The sequence below is a fragment of the Phalacrocorax carbo genome, chromosome 3 (assembly GCF_963921805.1).
Source record: "Phalacrocorax carbo chromosome 3, bPhaCar2.1, whole genome shotgun sequence".
NCBI lineage: Eukaryota > Metazoa > Chordata > Aves > Suliformes > Phalacrocoracidae > Phalacrocorax > Phalacrocorax carbo.
In genome coordinates this window covers 53,706,559-53,719,110 of record NC_087515.1, presented here as the reverse complement: position 1 = coordinate 53,719,110, position 12,552 = coordinate 53,706,559, and the positions used below count along the sequence as shown (strand labels likewise).

The 12,552-nt window shown below is 37.0% G+C and overlaps 1 protein-coding gene across 2 annotated transcripts in view; it reads right to left on the bottom strand.

The window, feature by feature from the left end:
- The window catches only part of PRKN (parkin RBR E3 ubiquitin protein ligase), a 775,925-nt gene that overhangs the window by 474,522 nt on the left and 288,851 nt on the right, over window positions 1-12,552 (bottom strand). For both annotated transcript variants that reach the window (XM_064446939.1, XM_064446938.1), the window contains exon 4: window positions 7,275-7,393. In XM_064446939.1, coding sequence (XP_064303009.1) covers window positions 7,275-7,393 — 119 coding nt within the window. The remainder of the gene's footprint in view (window positions 1-7,274; window positions 7,394-12,552) is intronic.

Below are 12,552 nucleotides of genomic sequence, written 5' to 3'. Positions count from 1 at the left end.
TCCCATTAAAATAAAAGAGAAAACTATATGCTATTTTTTCAAAACAGAGGCAAAACTGTTTCCTTTGCCAAGTTTATTTTGTATCAAAGATTTGCTGTTCCTGTCTTTTTGAATGGATGGCATAATTTTCTTCATAAATCAAGTGTGCATTTTTTTTCATTTAATGTATATACATAAATTAAACAATTGATGTCCAATGTAGTGAAATTTGTCTTAAGGGATATTGGAAAATGAAATGAAAGAGGTAGCCAAAAGCCTGAATTAAACTATATCAAGTCTTCTGAATCCTCCCAACTGTTCTCTTCAGATGGAGCTTAGCACTTTGGATGCCAGCCTCAATGGCAGTGTCACTATGTAAGGCAGGTGCAAGAGTGAGGCTGTCCTCACTCACTCACTCACTCACTCACTCACTCACTCACTCACTCACTCACTCACTCACTCACTCACTCATTCACAGGTGCAGTGTAAAGTGAGACTTAGAGCCACAGAAAGGAGCAGAGAAGAAAGAATAAAATGGTTATAAAACGATTATGTAGTCACCCAATGCTGAGCTTTCTTACTTCTATAAGTGCCACAGTATCTTAAAGAGGCCCCAGGAGCATGTGTTGGAGCAGCCCCTCCAGCGTGCTGCTGGATTTGGCAGAATCTAATATACCATCAAAGAAAACCGATTTTCCAAGATGGAAATGTAGGTTTGGTCGTTGTTGTTTGGTTTTGGGTTTGGTTTGTTTTTTTTTTAATCCTGATATCCATCTTACTAAAAGTGATGAAGACACTGGCTGAGCAATGGCAGAATCAGACCTGCAGATCCCACACAATCCTTCAACCAGCAGTTCTGGATTCTGGGTCAGCTCAACACTAAATTTATTTAATGCTGATGCTGTGCTCCAAGTCACTGCCAGCAATAGGAGAGCAATAAGGAAGAGTCGATGACACAAATTCCTTACAAGGACGGCACCTGTGGAACTAAAGTAAAAGTACTAAAAATATTGGCCTCCTTGGCCAGGCCAATTAGTGATAGATTCTCCTTTGCTATGATGGAAAAATATCCTCTTCTGAGACAGGTTTTGTTACAGGAAAATGCTCAGACTGTCTAATGGATATGACAGATAGAGGTTTCGTATCTACTTCAGCATGGAATTGAACATGAACTACAAACACCGCTAGGAGACAGGACTTACTATCATAATATAGTCCTGCACTAAAAGTCTGAGCGGCTCATATTTAGCAGGCCTGTCACCATCAAATTGGGTCGTGAGAGAAACGATTGCACAGAAGAGTACATTTGCCTGAGTAGCGGGTAGAGAGAGAATCAGAATATGCCTTGTTGCTGTACGCTTCTATGGGAGAACTTATCTTGGGCCGCATATCTCCGGGACACAGGGCTCTACCCACCCTGGGGACAGTGATGCACAGACATCAATATGATGGATACAAAATGTCTGTTTATTTAGCTGCGTCACACGCTTATATAGCTCTTGCGCTTCCTGTTCCTGCCACTCCTATGGGGAGGAGTCTATCTTTCCGTCACATCCTGTGATCTTCCAGTCGCCAATCCCTGTCTATTCCCCTACAATGCCTGATTTCTCTCTGGCATCCAGGCACATCTGGGCTTGGGCTACACAACAGAATAACACATCTGTATCTTAAGATGTTACCTCACTCTCAAAAAACACTAATTCACTAGAATAAAAATTCGGCCTATGATTACGTATGATGACTTAATATAGCTAATGCAGAAGGATTTCCTGAAACTGTGGAAACTCTAGAAAAAAGAGTTCTGAGATCTCTTTTTCTCTGCATTGGTCTTCTCAAAACAGCATTAACACCAGTGCCCAGTGGTGGTGATTTAGATGTCAGAATTGAAACATTTTTTCTTATTTATGTAGAAGGAAATACATATTGGATACATGTAATTTCCTGTAAGTACTACTTTTCTCGGCCAAATGCAGGGAAATTAAGCTATTTTTGTACTAACACATTCATTAGCAAGAACCCAACAATAAATAGCTGCTTCACATTTGTTAGTTTGCCCAAGGAAAACACATTACAATGGTAACTTTCCTATGCACACTATTCAGTTGAAATATTTTAACACACAGTGTTTGTCATGTGTTAGCTAAAATATATCAAAAACATTTTTATCCTCACAGCAAACATGTAATTTTGGAGAGGCAAATACCTACGTCATCCCGCCTCAAGAATTCAATCACATTCTTAATATCTCCCCAGCCTGTGAATGACAGCACACTTTATCACATCGCACTCCACTGGGTGGAGTTTATTTTGCAGTTTACCTTCAAAGGATAAATTGATTTTTTGTAACCTGCTTGCAATATTACCCCTGCAGTGGTAACCAGCAGTGGGGAGAAGCTGACGCAGCAGTGGTAAGGGCTAGATAATTGCACAAGTGCTACTTGTCCCTTTCTCTTTCAGTCAGCCTTGCTCTGATGCAGTAAGGAGCACTCCTTTCTCTGTCACTGAGTCAGGATACAAGTAATGAATTCCATGAAAAATATGTGATCTGAAATGAGCAGTGGTGAAAGGTAGTGCACTGTGGAAATGAGTTTCACAATGATATATTAAAAAAAAGAACTCAAAAAGTAAACTGCCTTCTTAGTTTATATTACTGAGAATTTTTTCTAAGTATCTTCATTAAAAAGAAAATGCCATACTTAAATGACTCAGTTAAAATGGAGTTAGGAAGTACGAACTCAAAGACAATGACTGTATTAAAGACCTCTCTCTTCCTAGGAAATAGGAAAGTGTCAAATTCAAAATACTACACTATCATCAATTAGGAAGACCAGTTAAACTATCTATGGCCTATTATTTGTCACTCACTGGAAGACACTTGAAAGACACTTTTCAAGTGCTTTTCCCTTGCAAGCTCTGATGTAGCACAGAGCCTACACTAACTGACAAGGTACCTAAAAGACAGGATTTTCATGGTGCCAGGGGAAAGAAAATTCAGCAAAAGTCCATTCCTTTGTTAGTTTTAAGATGAGAAGCAATTGATGAAAGTAATAGCCCTAATATGGCAACTTATGAAACAGCAGTTCTGGGGCAGAGATCTTAACAAAACCTGTGAACCCAGGAGGCTCCTCTTGAGCACGGAGGGCAGGGACGGCAAGAGAACTGTATGTACCAGCTACTGAATTAAATCCAGATGTGCTGTCAGTGCCAGAAACTAAGTGTCATCTGACCTGCAGGGAGTTAAAACAGATCCAAATATAACCCCCCATGGTATATGAAATGGACCCACCATATCACTTGTGGCTGAGTACGGAGACCTAAAGTCTATTTACTGCACTTCAATCCATATTCTTACTCTGGCTAAATCTTGTATTATGACAGATACCAAATGAAATGTTACTGTCTTTTATACCAGGAGTATGCTGCAGAGCCAGTTACACTGAAGACGTGTGCTTTATGCGTATAGCTTGGTGTACACCAGTTTTCAGAATCAGGCCTTCCATGTGCAGATAGGCATTTTCCTTTCCATTACAGAGTTAACACTACAAATGTTAACACTGCTATGGCTCCAAAAAAGGAACTGTAAATGTGACTGCTATAATCAGGGTGGGTTTTTTGTTTGTTTGGTTGGTTTTGGTTTTGGTTTTGTTTTGTTTTGTTTGTTTGTTTGTTTTTTCCTGGAAAAACCAATGCCCTAATTATCTGAATCCCAGCTACTGAAACAAAGTGCAGCATTGCATGTATACGAAATAAATATTTTTAAAAGCTTAAAAGCAACAAAAGATAGAAAGCAGGGTGAAACTAATTACTAATCTTTCTGAGCTATTTGAAGAAAGTTGCTGACAGGCTTGTAGGTGGTCTACACAAGGCTCCCACCTCCAATCTTTCCAGACATGATTTTGCTTGATTAATTAGAGAAACTAGGGATACGTGATACTTTTACAGTGACTGATGCTTTCTCATAATTAAATCAATCTGTTATATATCTCCCATAAAGCATGAGGTCATGAAACGTTCATAAAACGCCAACCTAAGTGTCATCTGGAAAATTTACAAATTTAATATTTAGATGGATGTCTTTGGTAAAAATAAAAACAGTGGGCTCTAATTTCATAGAAATACAGTATCATAAATTTAGTCTGAGCATCATATTAAAATAATGCTATGCAAATAGGCATGACAGTTAAATAAGGTATTAGAATAAGACTGTTTAAATGAATAAGTAATATTTTAAAATGTCAGTCAACACACCATGAAAACGGAAAGCTCGATTTAATTAGGTTGGTCATTTGTGGCTTAGGTAGGAAAAGAATTAGCATGTAGAGTAAGTTAAGGCTGCCCAAAGCTTTGTGTGGGTTTTACACAGGTATTCACTTTCATCTCAATAAAAGAATTAGTGTAAAAAACGCTGGCTTACATGGTGCTTTGCTGCTTATGGCACAAGAAAGCTTTTCAGGAAACTTGCTGTGTTGCCCTGTAAAGGTCAGGCACAGTTTATGGATAATTTTTTTAAAAAAAAGATCTTTAAAAAAATGGCTTTGCTGACAAATCTGTAGTATGGTGGTACAGACAAGCTTTATTTTACTTTGCTTATGTCAACTTTATTTTGACTAATTTCTCTATAAGAGGAAAATAATTGTAGTACCAGTAGAGCAGATGTTTATCAGTAACCACTGGCACAGTCCATTGCGATTGGAGGGGCAAGACAGAGGGTTAGAGGCGATACACTATCTTACATTATTATTTTTTTTTAATATGCACAGGACAAGCGATTGACAGTAGTGTTTTCAGCCTGCCATAACTTGCCTACTCTAGACTGCAATGCATTGAAGAAAACAGAGTAGATACAACACACTTGCTGGGAGGCTCACACTTTTGCCTAGCATTAATGCAGACAGGTCTCTACATAGTACTGAAAAACAAACGGAGCTTAGTACATATTTCAGGCTTTCCCAGCTGGAATTGTTTTCTGTCTCCCTGGAATATGGACCAGAAAGTGAGAAGAAAAGAGGTCACAAGGGCCAAGTACATGCCGAATCTGCACCTAATCTTCATAACCACAGAACCGAGGTAGATGGTATGAATTTATAAAGCAAACTGACTGTTGCATAGCACAGTCACAGCAATAAGTGTGCCCATATTGCAAATATCGCCCTTTGGAAGCCCTGAGGACTGCCAGTCCAAAAAGCTGGAACAGGACACTCACTGTTCTCAACTACCATGCTGCGCTCGAATTCGAGAGGAAAAGAATAATAACAGGTTTTCTTTGTTTTGGGGAGAAAGTAACAAGAACCTTAAGTGCAAATTACCTTCATAGGCAAGCATTATTTAAAAACTAAACCAAAGATTATCATTTGATACTCTCTAAAAGATATTTTCCCTTTTCTTGTTTGTATGCTGAAGTACCTTCTCAAATCTTCTGAAAGCTGGGATTTTTTGAATCAATCTTGAAAATTGCAAATGCTTCCACTGCAAGTTTCCAGCTACTTTCTTTTCATATCTACTGTTAAAATATGCTAATAGAAAAAAGAAGCAGCTGCACTATGCTCATCCAATGGAAATTATCAGCTTGTGTATATTTATTGTGTTATTGACCCTATATTTGCCAAAAGAATGTAGGCCCATGTACATTTCAGACAATCAGATACAAAAAGTGTATTTAGAAATATGCCATACTGGAACTTTTTATAATTGGGTTTTTATAGTGGAGCTGTGAGGAATTCTTGGGAGACAACAGAGAGTTGTTTTTGGTTTGGGTTTTTTTTTTAAGTCTCTAAAATGAAGAACGCTATTTAGTAGATACTGTAGAAACTGAAGAATTTGGAAATTTATTTAAGTCTACTTAATACAAGGAACATAGCGATTCCAGACTAAATGGCAGAGGTCTGAAAGTCATAATTTCCAAAAGTGAGCATGCTGAAGGAATCCAGTGAGTCTAGCAAGGGACACATTGCGTGCTGTCAATGCAATACACAAGGTTCAAAGTCACCTAGTGATAACAGCAAAGTCTTTCAGCAGCACTGACTGCTTGTATTCAAGCGTAATACAATGTTGTCTGTGTTTTTATCCATCCTGAATATTATACCAGTGGAAGTGTACATTAATGGCAACTTCTGTTGTATGTTGCTATATATATTATTCAAGCCTATTACTAGTCACCAATATATAAATGCAACTTTTTGGAGAAAACAATTACCCTTAGGTGTGTTCATTTGGAACACCACAAAATGCAACACTTCCAAGCCTCTGAAATAAATCAGAGATAGGCAGATAGCTCAAGAATAGCACACAGAGCTTGAGGGGGTTTGTTGTTGTAGCTTTTTGGATTAGATGTGTATAAGCATTGCTAAGGTTTATTCTTTTCAATGAGAATATAGGAGCTGGGTTTTAAAGGTTCTCACTGTGTTATTACATGTAAAGACATTGAAGCACTGAGCTACATCAAGAACAAGAAGCTGAAATTAACCACTTTAAAATGTAGTGAAGTTAAATTTAAATACTTAAACGTGTGCCAAATAGGAAAGCCTCCACCCTGGTCTATAGCATGGTAAGGCTTACTCTCCTGCAGAACCTAAGCCTCTCACATAACAAACCTGGCTGACAAATACTGTGATTTATGAGAAAGGACTCTCATTCCCCAGTAGCACAACCAGTGAAATTCAGCAGCACTTAGACAAAAAAAAAAAAAAAAGCCAACTCCAAAACTTTACACTATTGCACATTGAAGTCAAACAATGGTCTCCCACTTTAGGATGCAAACCAAGCTTGACAGATCTCCTACTAACTTTCTGTCCCAGCACAAAAACTTTCCCTTGGCTTTACATGTGGCAGCTAAGATGGAGAGATTAATATTCTCAACTTCACAGCCACTATATCCCTCCTTGTCCCATTCCATAATGGTCACAATCATGACCTGAATCCAGGTCTTTCTGTGACCTTAACAACTGCTCCAAGCTTTGTGTAAACATCTAGAATTCCAGCTCTTTAGTACACATGTAGTTGTACACACTGTGCATACTACCAGGTTAATCATTACTCCTTAAAATATTAAGTTAAGAATGTCTTTACAGGATTGGAGCTCTAGCCTGCAATGTGTTCCCTGTGTGCGCTGTAAATAATGGAGGTGAGTGAAATGTTCACAAAACTTTGAATTACTCTTCTCAGTTACAAGCAGCAAGAAAAAAATTAAGTAGCAATACATATATACATAGCCACATGTATGCAAATAGATAAAACTAGATGTATTATTTTCATATACTCCAAAACCTTGAAACAAACAAACAAACAAACAAGCTTACCCTTGTCAACGTCAGTGTTCCTTGTTTACACACACTGCAGCGGACCCTCAGTTTCCCAGGTTTCACAGCTTGGCAGAAATTTTTGCAAAAAACATAAAAACTGTTGTAACTAGCTGCACCTGTCAGGAAGAAAAAAAATAACACACAAAAACAAATAAAAATATTCGATGTACATGGAAAATCACTAACAAAATTGTAATGACAGGCTACCATTTGACTTTATAAGTGATAAATAAAAAAATTATGTCTTACCTTGCCCAGTCTAGTTCTTAACATTTTTCAGGAAATCCTGATTCTTGATCAATAGTTATAGGTGAACTACACTGTAACTCGTGGAAAATGCATCCTGTCTTGAGTTTGAGTTTACCACTGATGAGCATCGACTGTAATCTTTGGCAAGTGATGTATGAGATTAATTACCCCAGCTCTCCACAATTTGCATCTTGCTCCTAGTCTAAATTTGTCTAGCTGCAAGTTTTAGTGAGTTCAAATTGCATGAATATTTCCTTGGATGAAGTTTAAAAGATTAGTTTGACTGGTATCACAGCAAGAAAACAAATATTTAATTTAGCAAATTTGGTTTTATTAATGGAAGAGTGGGAACCATTTCTTTATTCTTGCTGGCAGCAGTATAACCTAGCAAAGTTTGTAAACTGCTGCCAAGATATTAGGCCAAGTAAATTTTTAAGGAAAATGAAATGAAACGCATTCTGTTTTGTGAAACTATTGAACAGAAGATGATACGCAGAGAATTGTCCAAGCCTGGGGCAATGCTAATCAATTTGATTTCACATGGAATCCTGATCACTGTTTTGAGTAAACCCCTTTTTAGGATGGCTATTGCTATTCCTTAGAAAATGGTGGAAGACCCATAGCATGGTTTTAATCTAGACTAGACATCTCCAAGTTCAGAGACTCAAGCTTATTATGAGATGTTGAACTGAGACCAGAATGAAGTTTTAAACAGATTTTTCCCAGTATCAAGAGGAATAGTTGTGGAGATTTGACCCATTAACAGTGACGAACTTCAGAATCAATAACAGTCCCTTAGAGATCAAAAGTTTTTCACTGTCTTCTTCCCCATTCTCCTGCTTCTCCCTACATTCATCAGAAATATACTTTTTATGTATATTTGATTCCTAACATATTTACTGTGGTAACATAATCTGGAATAATATTTTTAAACATGACTGACTGACTTTATTTTTACATGTCCTTCACGTGACAAAGGTCAGACCCTGTGTCCTGCCAATGAAAATGCCTAGCAATTTCATGTTATTCCTATTCGTAGGAGTCCTAACAAAAATGTGCAACTAGTTTCCCCAATTCAACTTCAGAGAACAATGTCATCCAAAAAACTTTTTTTCTAAGAAAATATAGATGTCTCCAGAGAAGATGTACACTGCTGGAAGAAGAAATTTTTAAACGCTTTTTCTTGTTTTCACGTTTCTTGCTACATAACAGTACATCTGTGACGTATCCAATATTAATTTTAGTCAACTGATCTATCAGGTATTTTTCATTATGGTTCCCAGGGGAATAGTAATCACCACAGCAGAACATAAAGCACAGCAGAATTTAAACTGAATTGAGTTTTTGTGGAAAATTAACACACATGCATACACTCACAGACATAAAAACTTTTCATATGCATAAGTACAACTCAGAAGGTTGAAAGCACGCTTCTCAGATCAGTCTAAAACACAGTTCTGAGATTAAAATTGGTCATCTAAAGAAAAAAAGGCTTATGCTGAACTATTTAATATGTAGTACAATGTTGAGAGGTGAATCCAAACAAAACATGACAAAATTTTTGACATTTGGATCTCTGTTCACTCATATTTTGCCTGAGGCTCCTAAAACTAGGACTGAGAATGTCTCTGAATTAGACTCCATTCAAGCTAGAATCCACAACAAAAATCTAAACTAAGGTATTGCAAGAAAAATATGTTGTTAACTGGGCTGATGCCTTTCCTGATCCAGTCTTCCACTCCCTGATTTCTTGTGCTCCTGCCTCATTTTATACCAAGTTTATTTCCGGCAGTAAACTACTCGTGGCAGGAATCATGCTTTCTACTGGCTTTGTGTTCTAAGCTCATTCCATCTGGACCCAAAGATAAAATTATATTATTGATAACACTCTGCAAAATATTCTCAGGATGGTATGGCATAAATCAGCATGACTGAATACTGCAGTAAAAAATAGCAGTCATAGGAGAGGCCTAAAATGAGACGTATCGCTGATTTACTACAGAGGATAAATCTAACGCATTAGCTTGATATTTACTCTGTGCAAAAATAGACTACATTAGCTCAATATTCATTTTTCTTAGCACTTTCCTACTTTTTTCCTTTTTCATGAATATAAAAAGTACCCCCAAACACATCCCCTATGTACAAATTTGAAACACAAGAAACAAATTTAAAATAAAATGAGTTATAGCAGTTAAGCAGCACAGATCTATTCAGAGACCCAGAATAACTTTTTAAATGTCTGCTATAGCAAGGCTGCTGGAAAGGCACAACACGACAAGAGGAACGTTCTGATTTTAGGAGGAAAGTGTAAATGGAGATTTTCAGCAATCCATTCACCATTTTATGCAGATGTGCTGATCTTTGTCTCACAAAGTGCAGTTACATCATTAGGTGTATGTCCTGAGCAGCATCACCAGGAGTAACAAAGACTGAATTAAAAATGCAAATGCTAAAAGTCAGCATACAAGATAATGCTGATGGTCAGGGTTAAACTCTTTACTGACTTGTCAATGCCACTATGTATTTTACTGTGGCCCTTGGCTGAGACTGTATCATCTTGAATCCTTTTTCAGAGAGGAAATAAAAGAAACAGGAACAAAGAAATCTGCTTCATGCACCAGCTCTGATATAGTAATATTAATAAGAATTGTAATTATGGCACCATGCCAGTAATCACTAAAATTGCTGCAGCATCAACCTTAGAACCTCATCTTTCCTCATTCCATCATGGTCTATAAGTTTTCATAAAGCTTTCCATTAACAATTTATAATACTGGCACTCAGCAAGAATGTGCAGACACAGCAAATTACAAGTTAAAAAAAATGGAAGTCCCTTTATAAATGCTGATTCTGATACTGATCATGAGCATTAACACCATAAATTAATTAAATTATAACTACTAGTCTTCTTTGCAGTTACATACATTGGTGGGTGGGGGAAGACTGAGGGAAAAACAAATATGTTGTATCTGCAGTTACTCCTTTCTGAGAAGGTGAAGTCACAGCAATCTCAATTTTCAGGTCCATATTCCAAATATTTAATTGTGGGGCAAGGATCCCATAATAGTCTATTTTTACCATCAACAATTCATCCACTGATTTGGACACTCTTTTCCAGCTTTCCCACACCAGCTGCTACATCAGCATGTCTTCTGAGAAGCCATTTAATTTGAGTCTCTACTATTACATTACCCTTATCCTTAAAGATGGTGCAACAAGGATCTGTCATTTTGTTGACAACTGTAAAATGAAGACATGCCACCAGAAAGTTGACCTTACAAAGCTGAGTTTCTCATAGGTCCAAAAGCATTTTTCAGTACATGATCATAGGCTAACTTTTTAAGAAGCCATCTTCAATATGTCAAGCTTCAGATAAATTGGACTTGGAAGCACAGAAGAAAAAGTCTTTCATTTTATTCACATGATAAATTAGTAGCCAAATGAAGCATTTCCATCTGCACTGGTGAATTAATCTCATAACTTGTTTCAACATAGCAAAATTCATTTAATGCACAACTGCCTGGCTATACTGGTCTACTTTAACTGACCTTGTGAGAACACTTACAGGACCAAATCTTTCACGGAAAGTAAGGGAATGTATCCTGTCTGGAGTCCCAAGAAATACCTTTCCCATCTGCAGGTACAGAGAATTCACAACCTCCTTCCTCAGGTCATCTGTTCTAGTACTTCAATATCTTTATTTTTAAGAAGATATTCCTTATTTTTAGCTTTAATTTTCTGTGCCGAAATGTAACAATTATGTCCTCTACTTTCCACCAAACATATGGAAACCAATTTATTTCCTTTATCTTTGCAGCAGGTTTTTGCAGTTGTTTTCTCTTTCAAGGGCTAGTCAACCCCAATATGGTCATTCCTTTTTTATTCATAATACTGTCTAAAGGTAAAAACATTTCTCTTAGACTTTTCTTGAAATAGTGTTAGGTGCAGCTCCCTAAACTTGTCATTATTTGCTAGCTGAAGTCTTTCTAATGCTGAGCACAATCAGGTTCTTTTCCTTTTTCTTTTTTTTTTAAGACATCTTGAAGGTTATACTTCTGTTTATCTGTTGATGTATATTATTTTGATTAACATTATGGGCATCACTTAATTGGTACCTCTTCAGTCTATGATTTAAAATGAACCTCCAAATGCTTATCTACTTCACCTGTTGTAACATATCTTGTAATTGTTGCTGAATACTGCCAGCCAAGTGCAATACTCTGTGCTGACCTCTTTTGAGCATGGCTGTTTATTTCTGTATTTCCAGTTTGTCATGAGAATTTCACATTCTCAGGCTGTCCTCTAGTTTATCTGCAGTCCTTCCTATCTTGGTGATGTCTACAGATTTAATAAGTATTGTTTCTATTCCATCCTCAGGTCATTAATGAGAATATTGATTAATATCAGATGTAGGGCAGACCCATTCAATATATCCCTCCATGTTGATGATGAATTACTAATAACTACTCCCCAGCTACAGATCAGTAGACAAGTTCATAGCTACCCTACTGTGTTTTTATCTATATCTGGAGCCCCAGTTTGCTAAATTGTCGAAAAACTTACAAAGTTGAGTGTGTGATATCTACTGCTTTCTTGTCTCCACAGTTCAACATGACCTGTTTTTTGATAAACATGTGCTGGTTGTTACTCTTGTTCTTGGATCCTTTCAGATAACAGCAAGTGTTAGATTGTTCCTCCAAGCACTTTTAGGAATTTCAATTAAGCTTTTAGCTTAAAATTCCTATATTTTTCCACTACGTTTAAAAAATGTCACCAGATTCCCCCATTTTTCCTATATATTATTTATTTTCTCTGAGTTCCAGAAGTTATTTCAATCATTCTGAGATTCCATTCATTAAGGAGGACATCTACTTTGAAAGAATACAAATTACACTAATGTCTCATCAAGTAGGAAATTTAGAATTATCCATTTGGGAGCAAGCAGAAACCAAGTCTGAGCTGATCAGGCTTTTTTCTTCTTTTCATTTTGTTTCTGGTTTAAAACTACAAGCAATAACTAGCA